At 39.5% G+C, this 27,904-nt stretch overlaps 1 protein-coding gene across 6 annotated transcripts; it reads right to left on the bottom strand.

Moving 5' to 3' along the window:
• Nucleotides 1-52: 52 nt before the first annotated feature.
• shc1 (SHC (Src homology 2 domain containing) transforming protein 1) lies at nt 53-27,869 on the bottom strand. Of its 6 annotated transcripts, none has more exons than XM_055047670.1 (13): nt 27,630-27,869; nt 11,875-12,039; nt 10,640-10,710; nt 10,100-10,160; nt 8,642-8,761; nt 6,678-6,731; nt 6,243-6,294; nt 3,900-4,026; nt 3,630-3,789; nt 3,320-3,377; nt 3,002-3,118; nt 1,252-1,508; nt 53-1,166 (listed from the first exon to the last, which is right to left on the bottom strand). In XM_055047670.1, exons 2-13 carry the CDS (start codon nt 12,034-12,036, stop codon nt 1,038-1,040), a joined length of 1,368 nt encoding a protein of 455 aa, XP_054903645.1. In that variant the 5' UTR covers nt 12,037-12,039; nt 27,630-27,869; the 3' UTR covers nt 53-1,037. The 6 variants fall into 6 exon arrangements, with proteins under 6 accessions (XP_054903645.1, XP_054903644.1, XP_054903646.1 ...); XM_055047669.1 differs by lacking the exon at nt 27,630-27,869 and adding an exon at nt 17,615-18,063; XM_055047671.1 differs by lacking the exon at nt 27,630-27,869 and adding an exon at nt 12,429-17,279.
• Nucleotides 27,870-27,904: the final 35 nt, after the last annotated feature.

The raw sequence follows: 27,904 nt of genomic DNA on the forward strand, positions 1-27,904 counted from the left end.
ACATCATGAGAATATAATACCGGCCCATGCCTAGAGACAACTGCTAGAGTCATGGCTTCTCTTTTTTTTTTCCTTTTTCGTAAATAGCAACCAAGTTTATGATCTTTGGCATGACATGAGAGTGTTTATGGCGTGTAAAGGTGAATATATACATTTGCATGTGTGTTTAAAAGGTTTGGGGAGATACAGCTGTTTTGATCTTCCTGTACTCCACATGTCCAGTAAGTTATTTGACTCATGATAACAGAATATACAAAACACAATGAAGGTGGTGGTGTTTAGCATAGCTTTTGCATACAGGCTTTCCTACAAGGTCCAAGGTACTCAGGCTGGAGTGACCGGAGGTGGGTCAGTGCTCCTCATAAGATGGGCGGTGCACTCGTTTATGCATATTTGCCTGTCTTGTCACGTTTACATCTCCGGTGAGACTTGAAGGGTGAACTGAACTCAGTCAAGTCCCTGAAACCGCCTGGCTTCTTTTTGTCAAACATAAATGCTCCAGCGATGCTCCGAGGACGAAATATTTCCCCTCCTAAATAAGACACCGAGCATCTCAATCCAAGTCTGTTCGCTTTCCTCCACAGTTCAACCATTTTAGAAAACAATTCCTTGTATTCATTAGCAGTTCTGTTTTTCTCCTCAAACAAATAAAATAAAGAAAAATAATTGCATGTTTTCAGCCCTGTTGTGATGTTGCTGAAGGGCTCCTCCCTGCTTCACAGTTGGTTCAGAAAATGCAGCAGTGCCTCTCTGTGGTGGGTGGGTAGGTGGGTGAATCCAATGGGTTTCTAGGAGACTGCTGGTCACAGATTGGCAGAAGATGTGGCAACAGAAATAAGAAAGTGATTTGTTTTTTTTTTGCTGAGAAACAGGTGATATATTTTAATTATTTTGGCTTGTAGTCATGTGTGTTTCATGGGAGTGCTGTGTGTAGTGTTGTGTGTATTAAAGCGTATGATTTTGGGAGTGTGTTGTGTGGATTTGGAGAGGGAGTGAGAGTCTATTTTTGGTGGAGTATTTCATTGGCGTGCGTGGCTTCAGGCCCTGCGCGCCACTGGCTGCTGCAGGAACACTTCGCTCCCGGCTGACACAATGGGCAGTTTGTTGTCCGTGTGGTAACTGATTAGGTGGCTGACGCTTCCGAACCGGTGGTCTTTTGTGCGCACCTAATGGGTGAAAAATATTATGCGTTACCATCAACACCACTATGTCCAATAAAAATGTAATGCTTCTTCAACTCCCCCGACGTACCACTCCCTCTGGGTCAACAAGAAGCAGGTGTTTGGGCTGACCCCCCTGCTGTCCGGTAAGGACGTACTGCCCAGGAGTGGTCCCAGATTCCCGGACAAGGAAGTCTCCGTCTCGGGTCAACAGTCTCTCCGCCTCTTTTCGACTCAAGCTACCGTGGAACCAGATTTCGCTCTGCAACTCTTGCACCAGCGACAGCGGTACCACCACTGATGTTGGGCCAGCGTGTCCAGACACTCCCAAGGCATCATCGAGCGGTTCTTGAAAATAACAAATGAAAACACATTGTAACATTATAGCGTGGTTTAGAGGACATGATCCAAGCTATAAACACATTGTAATAAAGACAAATGGGTAGATAGAATAAACAGATTGAGGGTTTGTTAGACAGACAAACTGATAGACATCTTGAAGGATAGTTGAACAACAAAAGAATGGATGAACTGAGAAATGAAAATTTGGATGAAAACAAATGGATAAAAGTTTAAATATATGTATAAATTGAATGTATAACTGGATGGAGTATCAACCTGATGGATAAACAGGAGAATGATCAAAAAACTGATTAATTAATGATTGGACAGGCAGACCAATATGCAACTATGAACAATATTGAAATGAAATGACTCCACTTAAGTTTTGAATGATTCACCTGCTGTGGTCTGAATTCACAACCTAATAACTTCCTACAGGTTTGCATCTGGAGGAGAAATCTGCACTAGAAGTATCATAGTTGACCTGGGTCGATCTCATAGGCAATGTGCCCAAGCCAGATCCAACTATTACTAACTTTAATGAGAGGCCTGAGGCTGAATTAAACCCAACATATTGTAAGTAAGCTTTTGTTTTTAATGCACCATTTGGTGCTTTGTTACTTCTCCCATTTTTAGCCTTTAACATCTTCAAGCTCCATTTTGTCACCTGTTGAATCAAATGCAAATCTTCCGGGATGTATTGATAGGAGCAGAGCAGGGCAGAGCTGCGTGACGCATTTAGCTGTACAGTGTGCTGTGACTGTTACAGTCTAACTTCTGCACTTTAACTTCTTTCCTCAACAAGGTAAACTGATTCCTCTTCTAGTTAAACTATAAATAGATTAACACAACATGGTATTCCATCTTGAACATGCTGGCACACTGGACAATGGAATTAAGAGTACCATGTCAGTGATCAGACAGCCTGACAAATGATCAAGTTTGAATACTGTTTGGTGGATTGAAGGATCGACGAGTACAATCTTCAGCTGCAGAAATAATTTTTGGAAATAAAATTATCTTTCATACTCATATTTTTAACAGAAAAATACTCAAACACAGGCAAATCATTAAAAATATACATTTATATATCTTTCAAACTGCATCATAATTCTGCAGGCAATGCAAATTTAATGTGGAAAACTCCAAGAGGCTTGTCAATGTTTTATAAAATGCAAATTTAGTCCCATATCTTTCCTATCTGTCCCATATGGCTTCCTTGCAGAAGCTTCTGTTTTTAGTTTGAATCTGCTGGAATGACAGCTTTTTCCACTGTGAATGTACAACCTTTATGTTTCTGCACACAGTAATTACCAGTTATTTTTCTGTTTTGATTACAACCCACACATCCCATTTACAACAATTCATATCAGTGTTTCCTTATTTCACAGCAAATTGCTTTATTGTGGCACCTCTGTATTTCACACAACCGTGCAGTTGAGCTCAGAAAGTTAAGAAATTACATTTTAAACTAAGCTAAGCTATGGAGAAACACTCACTCATGTCAAATACGTCTCTGTGAGCATTTCCATTAGCTGCTACAGAAGGTCTGGGTTTTTCCACATTCACGTATGACGGGTCGTCAAACAGCTCCCGGCCTCCTTCTTTGGCACCCACTAAAAAACAAAAAAAATTATAAAAAGGTGTACAAAGACATTTTCTGCTTTCAAGTTAAAGAACATGAAGAAAACATTTTCCTATTATTAGGGTTAAAATACACGTCTTCAATTTAAACACAGTTAAAAAAAAACTAGACATTTTTTCCTTTCTGAATTTCCAAAAAATGATAGGCACAGAGAGGCAAAGACGGAGCTCACCTGGTAGAGGAGGCACAGGCTGTTTGTGAATGTCGCTCTGACCTGGCTGCCCGTAGGGCTGCAAACAAAAAACAATCAGAAGACCAAAATAATGTAGCTATTCCAGGATTTCTAAAAGGATTACAAAGGTCAAGAATTATATGAAGCAGATGTATTCCTTATGGGTTATAGTAATATTTGCCACAGCTTCCAAAACTACAACTTGAAAATGCACTAAAATACTAGTTAATAACCAGCACATTGTAACTAGGCCAGTGGTGAATTTAGGCATAAGCAGATCTTATTCCCTTTCTAATCCATTCATTCTCACCAGAGTTGCTCCTGGACGAGTCCTCATGTCAATCAGCCCACCAGGGGGAGGCTGCTTATCAGGAAAATTATTATAGTAAGGAACCTCAGTGGAAGGAGGAGGAGGAGGGACAGCCTCGTCATCTTCTTCCTCCCATGCAGAGCCATCAAACGGAGCCATTCTGACAAAGACAAAATGTTTAGAATACAAAAAACAGAAAAAAGTGAAGAAAAAAAAAGCACTGGCTGAGAAATTACCAAAAAAGAGCTGCAGCTTATTTGTGAGCTGTACCTGTCATGAGGTGTGACCAGTTTGGGGGGGTTCTTCAGGTACTGTTTGAAACGCAGCTCAAAGGCCTGGCCGATGGTGCTGATGACTTCCTGTGCTAAGCCCTCGGAGCACTCCAGGATGTGACATGCTGCAGTCGAGGAGGTACACATAAAAGATAAGAGGTCTGCAGCAACATGTCCTTGAAATAAATGCAGCACTCAGACAGGCAACACCATTCAAACAGAGGCAGGGCAAGAAAGAGAGCAATAGAGAAGAGGGAAGGAGAAATAGCAAGAAGAGAGAAGGAAGGGAGAAGAACAAATTAAAAAGAGAATAGGAGAGCAAATAGTCAGGAAAAAAAGCTCAACAAAAAAAGGAGGAAAACAGACAAAAGCAAAGAAGACAGAATGAGAATGCAAAAAAGAAATGTATGCATGTACAAAGCATACATTTCTTTGTAAATGCAATATTTTCAAAGTATTTGACAGAGAAAAAAAATATAAAAAAACGGCAATAAAGTTCAATCAACTTACACCAGCAGCAAATAAAAATCTGAAATGTGTTAAATTTTTTAACACATTTGGGTTGGAGACAAAACAAGTACAACAAAAAAAGCAGACTAAATGAAGATTTAAATACAATAAAGTAACGAACAGTGAAACAGCTCATTCTAATATCATTTTTAAAGTATTAAAATAGTCAACTACTCTCAAAGTGTTTGGGGGAAATATAATCTCTTCCCTTGTCATAAGAATCTTATGTATGAACAGCAGATTACTTTTAATCTAGGTGGAACTCAATTTCAATAAATCACAAGATGCATTCATATGAGGCTCGTCAGAATGAAAGTCCTTTGAAAAAAACAAAAACCTTTAAACATACTTTTAATTAAGCCTACATTTCTGTGCTAAAAATGTCTTTTTATTTATTTTTTAATCTAAAATATTGTGTTTTCATTCATTTAAAGAAAAAAAAGACGTGAAAACATCAGTCCAATCAGATTCAATTGTGATGAATCTGTATAATGTGTTCCACTAAGAAGTGAACCACGTTACTGAAATAAATGAACTTTTCAATAATATGCTAATTTAATTAATACGATTGCTCATGTCAATAATATTTATTTAAAAAAGAAGTGGGGGTTAATCAAGTGAAAACCTACAAAACAAATAAATCCTAAAGTCATTACTAAACGCAACAAGAAGCCTGCAGAGGTATTCAGATCCAATTTGCTCCTCCTTCCTGATGTTCTTCTGAACTCCTCTGCATTCATTACTGATGTGGCAGAAGAACAGATTACTGTCAGAAACTACTCAAACGTTTCTAACCTCCTTTTATTCTTTCAGCAAAGAGAATAAAAAAAAGAAAAACATCTGTCATATTTTTCTGCATTTTATTTTCAATGACAAGAATGTAACTTTTGTTCTTTCAGTTCAACAACTTAAATTTATATTATCTAGTCCAGTGGTTCAGTCCTTTTCTGTAGAAAGTAAGTATGTATTTTTATAACCCAAATGTTATCAGTAATAACTGAATCACAAGAACAATGGATCAGTAAAACATAACAAATGCAGGAACAACTGGGGATAAAGAGAAATATAACTGCATATCATCTACTTACTGATAAAAGCTCATAAGTTACTTTATCACACAGAATAACAAGAAAAGGACAGGGCTATGTTTAGAGCTATGGAGGAGCCTCCGAGTAATAGGTAATAAATGCAACAAAAGAACCACTGTTCAGTTAGCAATCAGTTAAATCATTCAAATGTTGAAGCCAAAAAGGTCAAACTGGTTTTGAATCCTGTTCTGTAAGATTTTATGATGAAAAGAAACAGAAGAAGCACTTCAGTCATGAAGCATTTTCAGGACAGCTGTTTCAGTGCTGCCATGTAACCGAAAGATTACATGATCCTTCTCAGAGAAGATTGTTGGTTTAAGAACCTAAAATGCAAACTCACTCAGCTTCGGTCTGGATGGATGGCCATGTTTGGGACACAAAGCCAAATATTTAATATAAGTCAACATATTCAGCGTTTATAGATGCCCTACAGAGTAGAGTTTTTTGATATGTTGTGTATTCTTTCTTCCTGTGCCGTGTGTATTTAATGTCTCAGCTGTGGTAGGCGGTGTTTTAAATACAAACCCCAATAAAGCAGATAAGCTTTTTCATGCACCTAATGAGATTAATTTGTATTACTTCAATGGAAATGTTAGGCAAAATGATGATCATAGTGCACAATTTCAGGCTCCATTTCCATGTGTTGTACAATTCAACACAGAAATCAGGTGATTCATGTAAAACTCCCCGAAAAGGAGTCAAAGCTGTGGTTTTGGACAGAGGCAGCTGCTGTTTTTACTCACCTCTCTGGTTGACTGGATCTTTGGCCACATATGCTACATACTCAGCTGTATCCTGTGGGAGCAAGACAGGGGAAACACAGTTAGAGGAGGAAGGGAAAGGGAAAAATCAATAGCAGGAAAAAGTGAAGGGCAGATTTAAGATCGGAAGACTGAGATAAAGACAACTAGACGGGTAAAGCAGCAGCTGTAGTCTCTAAGTTGCAACAAGGGTGAAAATCATAAAGCAAGCTGAAAAGGAGAAGACAGGAAGTGATGTGGTCAGAGACTCTGAGCTAATAAGGCAACAATGAGGTAAGTGGGATTCATAGGAATAGACAATGACTTAAGATAGGAAGGAAGCACATGCAGGCTGAACAGAAATGGAAAAAAGCCAGAGTGAGGCCTGAGCTTAAAAAGACAGAGAGCAAGAGAGACAGAGAGAGATGGGCGACTCACTGGGTCTCCTCCAGAAGCAAAGGAGATGGACTGCATGTGATGGTTGGCGATAATCTGTGGAGAAAAACAGAGGAAGAACGGGGGACAAAGAAAAAAAACAGGAGAACACATGGGTGAGATGAAGTATGCGGGGAGTGAAATGAAAGCGTCTGGATGGGACACAAACATGGAGTCATTACTGAGAAAAGGCCTTTTTCCTCCACTGAACACCATCATCTGCAGCAGACACTTCTGGAGCACTTTTGTAAACAGTCTGCAACAACCATCCAAGATGAATCAATATCAATATTAAACTGTATTAATGCTCCTTGGCCTGAATCTGTTCCCATGCCTGAATGGATACATGTGCAGAACAACATGCTCCGCTGTCCCATATGTTGTTATACATGGCTGTACGACATCTCCCAGCAGATTGCCTACTTTGTATTTATGAACACATTAGAGGTCTTAGAGGAGCATCACATCCTGCCCAGTGGCAAGAATAAAGCCAGGAGGAATCAGTCCAGTGAATGAGGCTCACAAAGTGGAATAACTAATGGATCTGCATGAATGACCTAGAAAATCCCACAGCTGATCAAAACAGTGAATTGAATTGTAAATCCTTAAGATTTGTGTTTATCATACAAGGAAGATGGTGTGTGTATTGCAAGCAAGAATCTTATAAAAATATTTCCATAAATAACTACAAGATTTTTGTCAGAGATGACAAATACTGAATAGACACTTAAACGGGATTTGAAAAACAAATTCTTTAAGGATTGATTGTTGTCTGCAGTCTATGGATTTTGATCTAGGAGAACCATTTAACTTGTGGTTAGTGTCTTTACGACTATTCTTTAAGACACATTTTATGGTTAACTGCTGCCAAAGGCCTTACTGTTAGACAAAATATTAATGTGCCTTTCATTTCTTGAGTTGTTTTCTAGAGTTCTGAACTGCATTACAAATAGTGCTGCTATTAATTGTGGACTGTTTTTGTGCTGTTTTTCTTGTAAAGTACACCTGTGACAATTATTGTGTGTTTGGTTGAATCTCTTTGCTGGCTCAAGTCATTGCTGAACGTATGGATGTTTTTAGCCTTTTCTTGTTTGTTACTCTTTCAAAAAAAGCATCCCTGTTTGAATGCTCAATTTTTTTGTTTTCTTTCCCACAGAAAGCACTCCGAGCTTATGAATCTGTGTTTTTTCCTGTCGTCTTCCCGTCCTTTCAACCCCTGGTTAGCTGCGACAAAGGGATGCTAACACTTAAACTGAGTCTGCAGGAAGTTTCTTCTATTCACACTGGGGTTGTTCCCCTGAACTCCAACACATGCTTGCTCTGTAGAAACAATTGCTGCAAAATCAGAGACTTCACCCACCTGGCTGAGCTTAATACTTACATTCCATTTATAAATGTTCGACAACAATTAGTATTGTTTAACAAACTGAATTTTGATCTTTTTACAATTAACACAACAAAAACAATACATTTGTTGCTGGCTTTTATTAGTTTGGCTTTACATGTAAGCATCGACTGACCACCAATTTCCCAAAATTAAGGAAATCGGCTGGTTGATAAATCAATGCAGCCCTACTATAAGTTGGACACACATTTGAATGTGATTATATGATTAGAATGAATTAATCCCTGTTTGTCTTGTATTGTAAATTGGCACTCAATATGTAAGCTGAAGTGAAACTGAAATGAACTGTAATAATTGCATCTTCTTGATTTGTCTTCTGCGATACAAACACTTGTGTCATATCGCAGGTCTGGCAATATGGCACATGGCTTCATTGTTGCGGATACTGCAACAATGCAATATCCTCATTGTTGCAGTTCCTTTTTAACAATGCATCACTCTTCTGGAATTCATGGAGTGAAACTAAGAGATGAAGCCAGCTGAAACAACACAGAAAATGTGCCAAAAGTAACACCAAAAGACCAACCTTTTTACATATTTATAAAAACACTTTCAGTCTAACCTGCTTGCAGTCTGAGGCCAGTAGATTGAGGCTGCTGGTCGAGATAGTTAGGCTGATTGTCATGCCTGCGAACTGCAAGTTACTTTTCCCCAGAATGTACGTCAGAGAGCGAGAAGAAGGCTGCAAAAGACAGGCATACATTGTTATGAGTTGTAAACAAAACCTTTTGAACACACCAGAAACAACTAGAGTTTTTTTTTTTATATTCTCCCACTTCTATAAGGCATAATAATATCTACAAGGTGCTTCTTTTGTGAAGTAGAGTACTTGGCAGAATGTGTGAACGTGCATGCATGTGTGGGAGTGACAAAACAGCTGCAATTGTTAATCTGCTCTCCATGGCCAACTGTGACCAACAGAGGAACCTCGGCCAAGACTGTCACAGAAACCTCGACAGTAACAATGTGTCAGTCCAACCTTGTTCTTTCATTCATGACTATCTCCAAGTGTGTAGAATATGTAATAAGAAAAGCACCATCAGGACTGAATGAGCATGCCTTACCACATTAACCTCAGTCCTGTCAAATAAGAGAGCCTAGACCAGTATAATCTATTCTAGTATAAGTACTACCACTGTATTTTGTCTGGGGCGCTTCCCTGCCAGACATTCCTTGGTTAAACCCTGCAATGGCAGCAGGCAGCTGGATTTAGCCACCTGTTTTATGGATGTTTTCAGTTTCATACGTGCACAGACACTCAAATTCTTTAAACAGCAGACTGGTGACTGTGTCTGCTAATCTAAAGTACTTTAAGAACATCATTGGCTCCACATAAGCGTCCCTCGTGGCAAGGGGGAAGCAGGAGAGAGACTGAACAGCAATATCGAGTTTACAATTAGCTCAAATGAATATCTGTGCATTTCTGTCTCCTTCTATCAGCATACAATTGTGAACAGGAAAGTAAATGATACACAAGTTCCAGCAAGTTTTCTTTTTATATAAAATAAATTTTGAATTGTTTTGATGCATTTGTATTTGAGTGCACTTAGAGGAACATCTTGACCAGATTTCTGCAGCAGAGGCCAAATTTCTGCCCATGCAAAAATAATTCAAGCTCAATCAGATTGGAAGCAGAATGTATGTGTATATACATTTTTCAAGTTTTGCCAAAGATTCTAAGTTACATTGAGGTCTGGACATTATATTTCTGGTTCTCTGTTTAGAGTCATGTTCCTGATGGAAGGTGATCGACTGCCCCAAATTAAAGTCTTTTGCATCCTTTTGCAGGATTAATCACTAAACTGATCCATGGCACCTTCTTCCACATGTTTGCTGTGTTCCTATGCAGATTAATGAGTCTGTGAGACAGAACCTGGCTGAACAGCCAACTGACCACAGGGTGGACAGTCAAGATAAACAGAGATTTCATCCAGAAAACCCTTCCTCCTGCTGTCCACTTGAGCTGTATAAATAAATAATTTTCTGAGTAAGGGTGTGGTCGAGTGCAAGCTGTATGTACCTTTCTCCTGCGGGATCCTTTGGCTCCAGGTACTGCCTCACAAACCACAGCTATAGCCTCTCTGACAGAGAAAAGATATATACATGTCAGGCAAGTTACTTTCTCTTTTCTGGACTCATGTTGAGGCAGATTAAAAAGAAATCTGCCAGAGGGTAGGAGAGTTCATCTTCCCTGACAACTGTGCTGCTCTTTACCAGTTAGACAAATATCACTCCGGAAACCACAAGGAAACCAACAGTATTCCAGAGTGTTCTAATTTAAGGCTTCAGGGAACAGCAGGGTGCATATATACACACACACACGCACGCACGCACAGAAGCAGACAGAGAGTAAAAAAACAAGTAAGCAAAACAGACCAAAAGCAGGGCAGAAAAAGAGGTAGCAGAAAAAGACTTGAGGTGAGCAGAGCATGTCAGCGTACAAACCCAATATGTCTTTAAGACTAACCACTGCCACTTTTCTTACATTCTCACTCTCTTACAATGCTCTCTGTTGAAACAAGAGAAGGAAAACGCTGTCTTTTCCTGTGTACATTCTCACCTGGTGACCTGAGTTCTGGTGCCGAAGTCAAGAGCTCTCATTGACTGTAGCACCTCCACACAACCCATGTACTGTTTAGGAAACAGGAAGGCAACAAGTTAACAAGAAACATTTCCTTTGTTGCTGTAACATGAAACACAAAGGAAGCAAACTAAAGAAAATCATGAACAAATGGCAGCCTGGCCAGAGAAACCTTTACGGTTGTGCTCATAAGTTTACATACCCTGGGAAAAGTCATATGTTTGGGTCTTTTTAAAAACAAAATATGAATGATACAAAGACTCTCTTTCACCCACGGTTAGTTGTTGGATGAAGCTGTTTAGTATGCAACAATTGCGTTTGCTCTTTTGAATTCCAGGGTTCCTACACTTTTCATGCAAATTTTCTAGACTTTGCAGACCTCAGGCCTTTTATGCGCCTCTATAAATGTAAATTACGCTGCAAATTTAGGACCAATATTTCTGCAACAGCCAGGCTTTAAATATTGAAGGTGCAAAATCCAGAAACGGAAAGTAAGGAGGGATGCAAGGAAGGATGGAAGAATAGATAACAGAAGAGGAAGAACACAAATAAGGTAGGGTTGTTGGAATCAAGAAAGTCAGGACAAAATGAAGGAAAAAGGAAAGAAGAAATAAAGGAACAAAGGAAACAAGGAAGTATGTAAGTTACAAAGGAACTATACATCTTCTGTATATGTTTTCTCTGAGGAGGAACTATCTACTTTATTTTCTGAATAAAGCTCGGAAAATCAGTTGAAAATATTTTTATTATTCAGACCAGGAAAATAATGTAATAAATTTTTTTTTTCAAAAAAAGTGTAGGACAAATGTATACTACATAGACAACAGAAACTAGGAGGAGAGCCTGATCACAAATTCACAGAGCCTAGAAGTTTTGTTTTGATTACACACCTTCCAAGCTGAAACAAAAAGCTTAAATAGCTCCTGAAGGCAACAATCCTCACCTCTGGTATTGCTTGTGATTAGTGTGTGTAAAAAAAAAAAAAAAGGCAGAGTCTTTGGGCTCCTTTGTGTTTCATGTAAATTTTGTTTTATCTATATTTTCTAAAAAACAGTTTAGCAAAAACTGAAATTTTAACATGGTATGTAAACTTATGAGCAAAGCTGTAGTGTTGTGGCATGAGACTCACAACATTTCAGATTTTTCTCTGACTGGTTCATGTTTTCACACATTATATATCCAAAGAGAGTGATAATACAAGAGTGCTAGCTTACCCGTACTGTATAGCAAACCCCACTGGTGCTGACCACATTGTCTGAATGCAGCCAGCCACGGGTGGGCTTGTTGACAAAGGAGCCATGGCGTGTCCATTCATCTCCTCCCAGCTGACCTCCTTCCACCCGTGCCCTTCTGGAGGCCCCTGCAAGCCGGTTCATGTCCTGCAGAGGAGGTCGGGGAGGGGGACAGGGAGCAGTTAGGAGGGCAACGTGTTGATGAAGAGGAGGAGAGGAGCTGGAATTGCGCCTGTCATCTCCAGAGGACTCAACAGGCGCCTGAGCCGGCTGTGACCTGCTAGCAGCCCTGGGTCCTGGGAGAAGGGTAGCGGAGACACCCAGACGAAGGGATTTCATACTGGGGAAGAAGGAGCAGAGAGTGGTAGGGCTGTTTTCAGCCTGTCTGGGAGATGTGGGGGGCAAGATGGGAGTGAGCGACGAGGAGGAGAGAGAGGACGGTAAACCAGGGGACGGGGTAAGCGGAGTGACTGGGCTGGAAGGCGGAAATGATGATGGGTTGGAGTTTGTTTCATCGGTTGAGCTCAACGACTCACTCCGAATGTGGGTGTACTTGGCTTTCTGCACAAGTTCCATAGTTATGCAGGGCGAGATTTTAAGTCCACACAGGCTGCAGCGATTTAAAGTCTTTTTGTCTCACAATTCAAAGTTTTCCTTTGAAAGGACATACAACCATCTGTCCTTCTTGCTCACTGCAAGAGCTCTACATCCATCTGTTTGGTTGTCTGTTCTCCACTCGTTACCAAGCAGCCGAAAACAAACTGCAATAAAATTGGCTTTATCCACAACGAGTGCAAGATGGGAGACGGTGCGTTGGAGAAGCCGGGCCTCCACCATAAAGTTGGAATACAGATGAAAATAGTTTATTAGTGCACAAGTACAGCTCATTTTGTCCTCAGTTCTTTTGTAAAGTTTTTGTTTGTTCAGTTCCCCTGAATAGATGAAGACAAGCTTTTAGCTTTCCACAGAGGGTTCCTTGTGGTGTTTGTACCCAATGTAAAACGACATCCGGGAGTGCCTCATCCCGACGTAATTGGCAAAGTGTAAATGTTACTCAGCTGTCACCAGCACCATGAAGAATCAAGACAAGTGATTGTCTCTCTAAGCCCCCTTCTGTTTGTCTGAGGAGTGCACACTTGTTAATGATCTGCCTACATGTGTGGGGCAGTATTTATCTTTGTGTGTGTGTGTGTGTGTGTGTGTGTGTGTGTGTGTGTGTGTGTGTGTGTGTGTGTGTGTGTGTGTGTGTGTGTGTGTGTGTGTTGGCATGCACATGTGAAGCAGTACCCTTTGCCAAATCTACCTTGCTTGATGTAGGCCTATAAAAATTCTATTAGCGGCCAACATGGTGCTTCTAAAAGACGTTGTGCACACCAACTAAACAGCACCAACACATGCATAATATACAACTTCAACTGGTCGATAACACAGCAAACACCTGCAGAGCTGCTAAAGAAAAGAGAGAGGAGGCTTACTGATGTACGACTACTGCCAAACTCTTTGTATAGTCTTCTGAATACCTGTTTCAGAAGCAATGTGAATCTGTCACTGACTGCCCTTTTCACTCCCTCTCCCTCTTCCTCCAAATGCTTTCATGTCCTCCCTGAATGGCCTTTGCTCTATCCCTCCCTGCTTCCCCTTCTTCTTCTTCGTCTTCTCTCCTCTTCCAGATCACTTCTGGTGAAGCCTCCTTCCCTTTCCTAGAGCCCTTTCCTCCCTTCTCTTGGTCTCCTTTTTTATCTTGGAAGTCCTCTCTCTTCCTCCACACAATGTACTCTGCCAACCTCTGTCTCTCCAATGCCTCTGCCTTCTCACGCGCCACCACGTCCTCTCGCCTCTTCCAAATTATCTCTCGCCCCCCCTCACCCCCTCCCGCGATTGCTCGCCCGTTCTCCAGGCTGCCTGACTTAACAGTTTGTTATTTTAATATATTAAAGTTGAACCGTGCTTTTTTGCCTTTCTACATAAAGATTGTGGATAGTTAGAGGCCAGACATGGTGGCTCTAGAAAAACTGACAGATGAAAAGTTTGTACTTAAGACTGGGCTGGCAGAGTTGAGCCCATTCCTGAATTAGGTTACTGATATGGCTAAAACAAGAGCCGGCCTTGGTTCAAGTTTGTTCCCTAAAACTGGCCACCTAGGTAAGAATGCCTTTTTTTGTTTTCTGAAGCACCATTTGATAGTGGTACGTTGAGTCTGAGATGTTGCCAGTGTCTGGTACACTAACACACACTGCAGTAGCACGGCGGTGATGTAACACTGCAGAATGTAGGTCACAGGATGATGGTGACTACTAGCAGGCTTGTAGTGATGATGATGAGCCCTGACAGCTCTGGTTTAGACTTCCTCACTTAGGGTTCCCTGAATGGAGACTCACTGATGTTTAACATGAACCCAATGCACTTTGCACCAACTTGCTTTAGCACTTCCTAGTTCAAACAGCAAGCCCAGATTACCTGAGAGAAGAGTGTTGATGCAGACATCTTTAATATGCGCAAACCCAGATTTATATTCATTCCTTATCTAAGGCAAACCTTCCAGTGCTCAAACACTCTTAAACATCTCATGTTCTGCATAGTCCAACCTAGAAAAGACAGTCTGTTTGCATTAACAGTCTCCTTAAACTCCAAATCCCTCCAATAATTCAGTCTGAAAACAGTTCAACCTCAGAAGGAGGCAATGCTACACCAACAGTCGCACCTCATGAGGCACTATTCATCCATGCCTATTTAAGGTGTCCTATTTATCTAAACAATTTGCACCAAAGTTTCAATAATTGCAGGCAAGCGGCTTATTATATGCCTTCCTTCCACACTAACATTTAAATGATCTACTAGGCCTGAAGTGACACCACTCAAGATTGAAGTGGGCGCTGGATTCATGGCAGAGGAACAGTCGCCTACACAAGTCTAGCACCTCAGAGGGATTGTCTAGCAACTCTAGCTAGTCATCCATCTGGTGTTGGCCAAAAAGCACCATGGAGGATCCAGTCATACTAAAGCACTGCCAGTTGAAAAGGCTGGGATGAGCTCCAGAAAGCTGTAAAGAACTATGGCTGGACAAACATACCCAGGCAAATATTATCCATAACAACTAAAATTCCAGAAAAAAGATTAGCACTTTGAAAAGGCAACAGATCCAGTATGCATGGATAAGCAAGTAGTACAAAAGAAACTACAAGTATTCTTTAACAAAAGCGTAGCAGACCTGGTATATGTTTTTTAGTGCTCTGAACACAGTGTAGGTCAGGTGACAAAGATGACGACCCTCAAAATGGACAGAAATCCTGAGTCACCAACACACCATGAAGCACAGCCTTGAGGCCAAGCAGCTGTACTCACCGATAAGTACAAGAGAAATCAGAATGATAATTCAGTTATCCAGTAATGCCTGATAGCAGCAGATCAAGCTTGACTGATAAACTGGATAACTCTACAGAAAGGGTAAAAGGGTATAGATGACCTGAAACAACCCTGAATCAAAGACTAGAGAATAAAGTAAAAGTCCAGTTAAAAACAAACAAGATGCAACTATAACTAGCTATCTATAAAATGTGTACAAAAACCAAATGGAACAGCACCAGTTTTGAAAAGACAAGGACAAAAAGAAAAGATTTTTACATCATGTTCTGTCTGCAGCCCGTTGCGATGGCAACAGACATTAAGAGAAATGCCTGCAGAGGATTTATGCCAAGAAGTCCCAACAACAGCAGAAATCTTCAAAGAGATAACTGCTTTGGCAAGCAATTATCTGCTAGCTGTTGCATCAAAGATTCTACATTAGAGCTTTTTTTTTTCATCCAATGGCAGGAAAAAAAAAAGAACTAGAGTCTCTTAGATCAATACAGTTCAGGAAATGACCAAAGTTTGACCGACATCGCACCAGCCATAAAACCCAATCAATTTTGACATCTCCACTGGCTGAATGCACCGACTCCAGTTGGAGTGATAAATGTAACAATATTGCAAGAACAGCAACAAAATTCAGATTAACAGTATGCTGTAAAGAACAACATCATTATGCTTGACTTTACAAGACAACTAATGCTAAGAAAAGTTGCATAAAAACCACCTGAATATTCTCTGCAGCAGTTAAAGATGATTGTATAACATAACTCCTGCTGCTGAGTAGATCTTATTCTGATAGAAAAATCTGAAAAGTAATACAATTTCTCTGTATAAATCAAGTCTAACAAATCAAGTCTAACAAATCTGCCTTTTTAAAAAGAATGGCAAAATATTAGTAGTTCGTTTTTTGGTTTATAAAGCATGCAGTTGATAAGTAACAGCCATTTATATAAAGCCAATTTCCATATTAATCTGAAAGCCACATTAATGTTTAAACATCCCCGGACTGTCCGAACATCCGTCCTCTCCCTCTGTCTGGCTCTCCTTTCCTCCACTCCCTGACATAGAAAAAAAAAAAAAAAACGTGCTTCTCTTCTGATCAACTCTTCTGTTTGATCAATTCACAAAGTCATTGCCGGTAGCTTTTCTCCATCTATCCTCTCCTCTGTGTTCTCTTCTTTTTCTTCTTCTTTTTCTTGTCCCCTCCCCCGTCTCTTCCTGTCTTTCAGCAGATGGTGAAACGGCAATGCTGCCAGGATGGACAATGGCACTCCTTCATTGTGCTCCCCTTCTGTCTCTCATGCCCACTTCCCTTCCACCTCTGTCTGTTGGAGGGACGAACACGCTGTCTCCCCTCCTCCCCTCCTCTCCGTCTGGGTGGGTGATGCTGCCTCCCATTTTCTCTCTTACCGTCTCTCTTCTCTTCCTCTCTCTCTCCCTCTCAGACACACATGCATGCGCCGCTGTATGTGCCCTCCCCACCTTCTTTTCTCCCATGCTACCTCCTTCCTGTTTCCTCCCCCAGCTCCTCTCTGCAGCCAGTCATTTAGCAGAGTACATGTGCATGCACAGCGAGATGCTGCTCTCCTGCACGTTAATGCACACACTCCAGGGAGAGATGGGGATGTGGAAGAAGGAAGGAATAGAAGAGAGGGTGGATGTGTGCGTCTGTGTGTGTGTATGTGGATGTGTGTGTGCGGGAGCGTGTATGTGCGTGTCAGTCTGGGCTTTATGATGTTTGTGGGACACAACTCCTCCCTTATTCATGTTTGGTAACCGGAGAAACAGTTAAAGAGTGAAAAGAAGTGCAGCCCCTCCAATCACATGGTGGACAGTGTGACAGAAGGTCACACTACTTAACCTTGATGAAAGCAGACAGGGAAAGGTAAAAACTTACACCTACAGTAGATGTGAGACTAAGCCAAATCATTTCAGAACTCTATCTGCCTTTAAGGTGACCTAACACCTTTTCCACTCAATTCAGAGAGAAACTGAAATCTTCCAGGTGGGGGATAAAATTAAGTAAAATGTAAAAAGACTAAATCCACGTAGTTGCATGAGTGTGCACTTCCCCTTGCATTTGTGGATGTGGCTGTGCTCAAAATTAACAACCACATTCAAACTGATGTTTAATAAGAGTCAGTCCTCAACTGCTATCTGAAAACCCAACATAAATTTCAGCTGATCTAGTGTAAGCCAGGTTCCACTGACTGATATCTTTCAGAAAGGTATCAGTCAGGAGAAAGGAACGAATGAATTTCTAAAGTATTAAAGCCCTGACGTACTTCATCCTAAGTACTAAAATCAGCTCTCACTGATGTATATTTAGACAGTGCTCTGTGAAAAAGTGTCAGACTGTTCAGGAGTTACTTGCCATGTTCTATGCGGAAATGCACTCAGACATCAATGCTGACATTTCTCTTCAACTAGTCAGCTTCCACTATCCAGTTTTTGTACCTGCAGGAGACATGAATACTTTTGGGTAACACTGAACTAACACAGTGAGGAGTTATGTACATTTGTATGAGTCTTCACTAAATAACTAAGACAGGAATATGGTTAATAACTCCTGAAAGGAAAAGGAACATGTAATGTTGTTGTTCAAGGAGGAAGCTGTCTGCAGGAAAGTGTGGCATGTAACTGACAATTTGTAACCAAAACAGAGGATGCAGGGAGGAAAAGAGGGATGTGGGAGTCCGGGAATGACGTATACAAAAGTGGGAGAGGTGTCCCTCAGGTGGTCTGTGCCATTGTATGAAAGGTTTGTGCAAATACGAATGGTCAGTCACATTGTCTGTTTGGCTTGGAGTGAAATATGTTGGGGTCCTGTATGAACAAAGTGAGAGCAGTCATCATGAAGAGGAGAAAACATGGAGCAACAGTGATATCACTAAGAAGTGAATGTCACTCCACAACAGATTAAGAGAAAACTGGTCAGGGAGGCTGAAATGAGGTCTACAGGTACATTTCAAAAATTTCAAGCAACTACTATGGCTATGTTGTAGACTCCCCAGCAATCCTTATGTTTTAAATTTCCCTGCTGTGGTGTAAGGTGGCAAGAAAGAAGCAGTCTTAAAAACAAACATCTATCCTCGACAAAAAAACATTTTAAATTGCATTTATGTGGCAATAAAGTGTGGGATAAATGTGTTTTAGGGTTTGAAAAGAAAAAAAAATATTATTCCCACAAGTATACTTGGCACCAAATCAGCTATGAACGTCACTAAAAGAACACGATGTTCAAAGTGAAGCATGGTGCTGGCTGCAACACTAAAATTGTGCATCCTCTAACAAACAATGGCTAAATTAGGGGCTGCACAACTAAAGGACACTAAACCTAAATTTGATGTAAAACTTTGGATTGAAACACTAACTTCATAAAATCCACAAAAGTACCAGTCAATGGTAGCACAAAACCCTGAGACTCCAATGCTTCAAATCAAGAGCAGGTTTAGGGTTGTTAGGACAGCCTATTATGGCTGACACTGCTGCAATACAATGAAAAGATACTTCAACAAAGCATTAATGTATGGGTGTGTACACCAATGCAAGCACTTTTCTGTATCATGTTTAGTACTTTTTCTTGGCAAACATTTGTTTTTGATGAGTTCTACAGGCTACAGATCATTAAAGGGAGGGAAAAAAGCTCTGAAATGAGTTTAGCCTAATGTTTTACATCACAAGAATCTGGCAATTAAAAAAAAAACTGCTGCCACTACACATCATGCATAACATGACTACAGCTACAGGGGAAAGTACAGAAAGACAAGATATCCAAGAGATTGACCCCAATATTCAAGCATATCTGATAAGACGTCAGTGTTGCAGAAAAGCAGAAAGCTGCAGCAGAAGCTCAGCAGATCTCGAGTGGATAGTACAGAAAGACTTCCTGCAACACACAAGAATCAAGTAACTACATGTGTTCAGACTTGCGTCGATTACGACTGGTTAGTGGTGAATGGTGAGAAAGTTAGCCTCCACCGTACCCACAACCAGTGAAACACAAGAAACAGTGGCCTAGGGCAGACAAAAAATCCTCTTCAGTTCCTCAGAACTGCAGCACTTTTGGTTAAAAATAAAAAGATATTCTGACTAAGACAACAGTTTAGATTCTCAGCTGTAGCTTATAAAGAGTAGAAATCTTGTTTTAAGACTTAGGTCAAAAGCAAAAGAGGAACTAGTTTAGCTCTTTGCTTACATTTTGATAAAACAGTTCCCTTCCATGTAAAAATACAGGAAAACCTCAAGGTCGGTTAGATACACCACAGCGCCTCACAAAAGTGTCAATAAAACCTAAGACTTTGATGTACAAGACACTGTAAAGTGTATGAATACTGTTGTCTTTCACTTTTTTTAACAAGTCAAATCTGAAAATTGTGACGTGAATTTGCATTTTACTGTTATTTCCTTGAATAAGATTTCAGTGTAGCCAGTCGCTTTCAGAAATCACTGAAGTAAACCAAGTTCCCTTGTGTGGAATTTAATGTTAATATAAATCCAGCAGATCTGTTAAGGACTCAAGGTCTAAGAGGTTTGTTAGAGAACATCAGTGAACAGAAAACATAATGAAGACTAAACCTAAAACTGGAATCAGTGTGACACAACTGCAAACTAGAGATGTTTCATGTATGTTGCTCCCAGGATCAACATTAAATGAAGAATGCTCACATATAAAAATGTGTGCTATTATTAATGTACAATATTAATAGAGCAGTTATGGCCAATCACATGTATTCATATAATGTTGCAGCCAAATAAATTTCTACATTTCATTCACACAGCCTCAGTCACTGATTTATCTCCTCCGCTGTACAAGCCACTGATGGATGTCCTTTGTAAAATGTGGCTCAATTCTAATTCTTAACTTGACGGTGCCCTGTGTGCCTTTTCACTCTTCACTTAAATGTACACTACACACTACTACCAAGTCTATGTTCTTTTCCTCGAAGTCACCAACAAAATATTGCTTTAAGACTGTGTAACTAGTAAATTTCTAAACATGTATTTAAAAGATGTGCAGCAAATATGCCCTCCAGGTTTATCAATATTTAGCTGTTTTTAAGAACCGTAATCTACTGAGTTTTGCTCTGTTTCATGCTAAAAAGCTATTTATCATATTTTAAAGCCAGAAAACCTAAAAATCTTCAAAACATCTCTCATTTGGCTTTCCTTTAGTTTTACAAAACAGATATTCAATGCTAAAATCCACTTATTTGACTCTTTTTGAATAATGCTGATTAAAATCAGCATTACCAGTCAATGAACCATTGACTGTAGGGTTGGGTACAGTGATGTAATGGCAATTTTTTTATATAATATTGAGGTGCACCCAACAACAAATTTTGTGAATTATCACATGAACCTCAGCAAATAATCAATCACTGTGGTATATTCTATTTACCATTAGTATAATTTGAATATCATACCACATATTCCATCTGCCACCACAGGCTGCCTGTGAATCTACGGCACTAAAAACACATCAGCAGATGAAGACAAAGACATTAAGCACAGAATCCTAGCTGCAGAATGCTCCGATGATGCCCTTACAGCTACTCAATCCCCAGCATGCTTTGCTCCCAGAATCAACTGTTAAGAAAATCATGAGACTGCCTTGATACCACTGGCGCAGACACATACAGAGCAATAACTGAGGAGGGAGAAAGTAGTGAAAGTCAGGGCAACCAAGGAGAAACAGTGACAAAAGAAAGGCAAAAATCCACACAACATGTTAAAACACAACTTGTGGAATGAAAGGAATTACCTGCAAAGAAGCCATAAGTGAAATATTTCTGTTTCAGCTTGCCCAGTGCAAGAGAGCAAGAGATTGATTTGATTGATTTGATAGACCGAATGACTCTTTAAACACAACTTTAAATCGGTATTTATTGAGTCAAACAGTAAAAAAAAAAACTAAGCAAAGTGGTCTGGATTTCATATACACTTTGCATCAGCTGCCTGAAGACTAATTCAAGCCGTTTAATACACCAGAACGCAAATGAACTGATAAGTTTTGACAGTCGCTTGGCCGTTCTCATACTTTTATCATCTGTGGCACAGTTAGCCATTAGAACGCATTAAAAACAAAACGTCGTCCAGAGAAGAGAAAGAACATACAGAATTTGTGTTGCTGAGAAAAGACATGGCTGCATGCAAAAGCAGCTGAAAAAAAAATCTATTACATTAGCAAAACTCAGGCTGAGACATTAGATTAGCCAGACATTCAACAGGACGTCTCTCTCTGCTTTTTTCACAGCTCACTACACACACAGCAAACATGTGAGATGGCTATTTTTGGTTGACCCACCCCCTCCCACAATCACTCCACTAGCCACAGACCCTCATCTCTATCTCCTTCCATCCTTCCCTTTCTGCTACACTCAACTTCATTTAATCTACAACTTTCACTTACATCTTCCCAGTTGCTTGCTTGTTTGTTTGACCACTTAATTTAAATTGACTAGATAAGTACTTTCATATTAAATCACGAGGAAGCCAAAACGTATGATATTCTGACTGCATCATCTTGTTTTATTTAAACACGCTTCAATTAAATAGTTGTACATCAAACATAACATTTACCAACTTTAAACTATTTTCCAACCTAAAAAGTAAAAACAAAAATGCTTGTTTTATGCTTGTTTTTATTCAGGAATTGAGGTTTAAATAAATTATAGAAATGTTGTTACTGAAACTAGTCAAAATACCAAACCACAATCAATGCCACTTATCAACTGAATAAGAAAATGATGTATGGAACCCTAGACATAATGGCATTTATTGATTTTCATCTATTCAGTTATCTTTGATATGTTCAGTGCCAGTGGTATTTTTTCCAACCTTGTGTATTCTCATTGCAGAATTTATACTGAGGCCCTATATTTTTTTTTACAAATTGATTTCAAATTTGTAAATTACAAAGAACAAAATCAAGAAGTGAAAGTATTTCTACAAGATTGTTATAACGCTCTTGTTTCTTCTTTAAAAATACAGTTTAAAACTTGTTAATTTAATACAGTTTAAAATTATTTGTGAATAACCACAGCATGCTATTTAATATTTACTCTAATAATACTCATTTTGAACACAATTGTGAAGTCTCAGTTTTTCCATCCATTTTCTACCCTTGCAGGGTCATGAGGTAAGTTGGTGCCCATATCCAGCTGTCACTGGGAAGAGACAGACCCTGGACAGGTTGCTAGTCCATCACAGGGCAAAATACAGACACACAGGACATAGAAACATGCACACACTCACACCTATAGACAATTTTAGAGACCAATTAATCTAATAGTCATGGATTTGGACTGCGTGAGGAAGCCAGAGTACCCATAGAGAATCTATGCATGTACAGGGAGAACATCAGTACTCTATACAGAAAGACCTCAGGTCTGACGTTGTACCCAGTACCTTCTTGATGTAAGGTGTATAATGTATTGCTCCTAAACCCCTCCACTGTGCAGCCCAGTTATAGGTGATAAGCAAGTGAGTACAATAAGCAATAATATGGTACCCAGGACTGATCTCTGCTGAACACCATAACACCAATAAGTGAGTTAAGTTATTCAGAGTGGTGATAAAATGCTAGAAAACCAATCCTATTGTTAAATATTTTGACAATAGCATTAGTTAAGAGAAATTAACATTTTCCTCACATCTCTCTTGTTGCTACTATACCTGGAATAACTCTCCTTGCTCTTTAGCATCATGAGTATTATTGTCTGTAACGAGTGAGTGAACCTGCCGAATTACTACATTTATTACTACGTTTAAAAAGGTCAACTATTGGAATGCAGAATTTGTATACAAGAAATAAAAATTTTATAAACATATTTCACCATCCAACTAGATGTTTGTTACATTTATATTGAACTGATATGGAATGTCAACATATTTTCAGTGTACTGCTAAACCCCAACAGGGATGTTGCGACAGACCAATATCTGTCACAACATCCCAACTGATAACTGATATTACAGGGATCAGCTGTCATTTGATTTCACATCTACTAACATTGTGCTTTCTCCTTCATAATGATTCAGTAGGTCATAATTTAGTTATTTAATCATGTTTTCTACTGAGTGACATACTACAAACAAAGTGAAATCCAACATCTTGGTTGACCAGTATATTTAATATTTTGATAGCTAAAAGCCAAACTGAATTAGGCTACCAGATATAAGGAGTAGTCCATTATGGTGATATAGTTATGTTTAGCAAAATCTACAGATAAGTCAGCTAAAATTAAAATATAAGCGTGTATAAAGTTTGAATAAACGGCAATGCAGCTATACTTACTTCTGGTTTTCATCACCTTACACATCAAGCTTTGATCAAACCTGTATCTCACACTGTGCACTCAACCATGAGCTTGCAGCACTGAACCATAAACCACAGGAGGAAACACGGCTGAGCTTCAGGCCCATTGTGTATGGCAGAGACGGACAACCACATGCTATGAGCTCAAAAACAAACTCCTACGTTTCTTTCCCACAACACACACACAAATAAGAGTACCCTAACAACACCAGTATAAAAAGACAGAAGAATTTATCTTCACAGCATCATACCCTAACAATGCTGAATGTCCTGTCAGGAAATGGTAACCTTTCTACTATTTGAAAGACTCAATTATTCTACACACATCATCACACAAGAAAATCTAAGATTATTGGTGGGACAGAAGTGTCTTGCAGAGTTTGTAGCCGTTTGCACAACCTATGTTAGTGAAGTAATAATAACAACCAAATGTCATTCTCTCCTGCCAATCAGCACTAGAGTTCTTACTTGTGACTGATGAGATCCAAGCAGAACTGGACAGATCCCACTTTAATCAAATGGATTTTAGACCGAGGCAATGTTGTGACAGTGTGACCATGACGCTCCTCTCTGACTGACAGTTCACGTCTCGGACTGTCCTTCTCTCAGTGTCATGTTTGCCCTTGTATGTTTATGTGTGTGTGTGTATTTGTTGGGCTCCTGTCATGTGTCTGAATCAGACTTTTTTTTAGGGGGGGATCTCTGGCTGATTGCACCTTCTCTTCGCCTGCATTTCATCAGTGATGATAACTTCCACCATTTAATATCATGTCACGGGCTGCTGGCCTGAGCCTTGTGGCTGACCCTGATAAGAGCGCCAAGCGCGTTGGTTTCAGTCACCTCAATCATCCTGCATTGCCTTCAGTCTGTTTCCATAATAGTGTGTCTACCCTTCATTCGTTCACTCTGAACTTCAACTCTGTCACAGTGACCCTGTTTCAGTGCATCTGAGGTGTGTTTACGCTGGCTGGTCTCCACAGATAACAATTATAAGACATAGTGGAGCGTAGCTCTAACTTTTTTTGTCTGATTGTGTGCAGATTTGTGCCCATGCACTGACTGACTCTATGCCTTATCTCTCTGACAATTTAGCAGAGCCTGGAGCATCATAGCTCGACTCTGACAATACATGGGCCTTTTCATAGAAGGTTTGCCCTATGCTAGTGTAGAGAAGGTTGCTTTTGAAATGTGAGACGTTATAAATATGAGTCAATAAAAAGGGGCACGCAGAGAGTTATCAGCAAAAGTCCAAAAGCCAAGAAATGTATTCCTACAGGGATGCATTGCTGTTCTTCGCAAATCTAATATAAACTTATGCAATGCCCGGATGTGTGTGAAAAACAGAACCTTTAAAGCAATAGAAGCATTTCATAAACAGGACAATGCAAATGATCTTTCTGCACACATCCTTGCTCAAGATGAAGTGTTGCTGCAAAGTCAAAGACTAAATTCAGCTAGGTTTCCTTAGATTCCCATTTACCAACTGGCCCAATGCTCAGTATCTGAGCTGTTCAACTCAAGTTGAACAGGAATATATTAATTAAAATTTGTTTACGTGGTTGGACTGATGAATAAGATAAACTGAATTGTAGAAGTATGGCTACCTCAATTTAAGGGGAAATGCACCACTGCCTTGACGTGTCTTTTGAGGAGTAAACGTCTTCAGATAACTCGCCTATCTTACACAACCTGAAATTTTGCTGCAGAAAGACAAATGATATCTCAATTATGTTGGCAATGTGCAATGGTGCCTCCTCAACACATAAAATGTATATTTCAACCATGGTTCCAAGCAATTATATACAAGAATATTTATTCAATGATTTTGTCAAAATATTCAGTTTTGCAAGTTAACTTAGTTTTTTCTTTAAGCACACTATGTGCAATGTGTTTCCAAATACAATGAGCAATTGTGTTAAGCAATCTTTCTTAGGAACTGTGACAACCATCAGTAAGTGGATTTAAATTTATAACTTTACCCACTCATTGGCTGTGCATAAAAAAAAACTGTAATCAGTCATAGCAGATCAATAAAATTTATTTTATGTGAAGATGAATTCTTAACTTATCTACAGAGTTTTAAGCAACCACACTCTAAAATTGAGGAACAATAGTGTGCTTTTTATAATATACTGTCTAGCCATCAAAAAACACAAAGCTGAGTATCTCCCTCATCTCTTTACTTTCTTAGTCTTAATGCAACTACTTGATGGAGTCAGACTTCCATGTTTAACGGTTTAGTTAAAGCCTGATGTAAAGACATCTCTTGGACAGCTACACAGGTTCTGGATCGTGTTTTAAAGCTGATAGACAAATTAAACCTAAAGGGTCACATCCGCATCTTAACACGTCTTAAACTGGATCATTGTGAAGATCTGGATTTAAACCCCAAAAAAAAATTCATTTCCACAGACAATCTGAATGCATTTTTTTTTAATCTATGCACCTTCCAAGGCACACTGTGAGCATGTGCAAAACTTAGGATGGATACAATTAGCTAAATTAGCTTTTAATAATACATTGATTATCAAGAACTGCACAATATATTATAATTGCATCAATCTGTGCTTGAAAAAGTACTGCAAAGAACTACAATATCTGTTGGTTGGATTGCAGTTGTCCTGCATAAAAACCTTGCACGCCATTAAGTTATTTAGCATATTATAATGGAGACCCACGACAGTAGATGCAGAGCATGGTGCCCAAAGTAGTGAAGGTCATGGGGATTGCTGGGGGATTTGTGGGTTGCAAAATATCAAAATATCTTGCAACCCAAAAGCATTTAGTAAAGCGAGAGGCTTTATTTGATCTTTCCAAAGAAGAGTACGGTATTTTTGTCCAGCCTCATTGTCACTGTTGAATCGTGAACATTGACATAAAGAGGGGCGAGTGGATTTTGGTTCACTGGCTGCTTATTTAAAGGTTCACCACTGTTCCGTAGTTTCTGTATTTGTCCAAAGCAGCTCCCAGTACTGTTCATATAAGTACCAAAACCTTAAAATGGCTTTTTAAATCTTTCTAAATTGATGTGGTTTAGTAACTTGAATATCACATCGAGGCATTGCGTTTTACTTTTTGTGAACTTTTAGTCCACTTCATGTTAATAGGATATTTTTCTATTTACATTATTCCTTTATTCTATAGTTGTGCTGATAATAAGCACCTGCTGCGGCGGGTGAAACCAAACTAATCTTACATCATTAGGCTTAACATGGGAACAGCTACAGCAATCCACAATAAGTTGATTTCAGACACTGATCATGAAATTATTATTTTCAAACTGTTTTTTGTATTTATGCATGTTGGTTTTGTTTAATATTAAACTGGATAGCATAATACTTATTCTGCTTTTCCTTTCAAGGAAAACTATTTGTCTCCATTTTGTCCTATCCTCTGCCTCTAAACTCACACCAACTAACTTCATATGCTCTTCCACTGCATCCATAAATTTCCTTTAGGGAATTGATATAACACAATTAGGTGTGGGAACTAAAATGGGAGAAATCTGTAAATCAGTGAAAATTCCAGTCAAAGTTTTTACACCATCAGATTTTGTACAATCATAATCGCTATACAGTTTGAAAAATGTATTTTTCCACAAATTCTCCATATTTTGTATTGTTTTCAAGTTCAATAAAGTTCTGCAGATTGCTGTTCTCAGGGATTACGCCTAACAACATTCAATACACCATGTGCAAATAATTTTTTTTCCCATTATTTTTCATTCAAAGAGTTTTTTTACAGTAAGATAACATACAAGCAGTAGATTGAAGGTCGTTCACTGAGTCCTGCTCTCATGTACTCGATTGGAAAAAAAAGAGCTGCCCACCTTCTTCTATAAAGTTGTCAAACACCTGAACGCACCACAAGTCAAACATTTTGATCCAATGTGTGAACACTCTACACTATTCGGAACCCACAAGTACCAAAGCCTTTCTCAGCGCACATTACAGATTCTAAAGCGCTCCAGAAAGTTTTCACATGCATGAAAAGTGCGAGGGCTTGACTCACAGCGTCCGAGCCGTGACCCAAAAAGAGTGCGGTCAGTTAACTTTTAACGAGAAACTTACCAGCTCTCTTCCTCTCCCTCCCGCAGCTGCTCCTCCTGCCTCTCAGCCTGCTGTTGCTGCACAAACTTCAGCTTAAAGTCATGTAAACAGCGCGCAGCTGTTCATACACGGTTTTATGTCGACTCGCTGCTTCCAAGTTACTTTGACTTCAGAAAAGGTTATTCTAAACTTCTTTTTCTTCTTTGTCAGCTTCTTCTTCTCCGTCTTCTTTCCCCTGCCTTTCCTTTCTCCTCCCCCCTCGGCAACGCTCCCCCCCCCCCCCACGCTCAACAGTC

The sequence above is a fragment of the Poeciliopsis prolifica genome, unplaced genomic scaffold (assembly GCF_027474105.1).
Source record: "Poeciliopsis prolifica strain line A6 unplaced genomic scaffold, Auburn_PproV2 SCAFFOLD026, whole genome shotgun sequence".
In the NCBI taxonomy this organism is placed as follows: Eukaryota; Metazoa; Chordata; class Actinopteri; order Cyprinodontiformes; family Poeciliidae; genus Poeciliopsis; species Poeciliopsis prolifica.

Excerpts from the sequence above, each read along its gene's own strand:
- shc1 (XM_055047667.1), bottom strand. The coding sequence starts at position 12,468 with ATGGAACTTGTGCAGAAAGCCAAGTACACCCACATTCGGAGTGAGTCG. Across the intron at positions 8,762-10,099 it reads AAGGATCCCGCAGGAGAAAG|CCTTCTTCTCGCTCTCTGAC; the intron begins GTACATACAGCT and ends TGTCTTTTGCAG. Across the intron at positions 3,119-3,319 it reads GCCTGTGCCTCCTCTACCAG|TGGGTGCCAAAGAAGGAGGC; the intron begins GTGAGCTCCGTC and ends TTTGTTTTTTAG.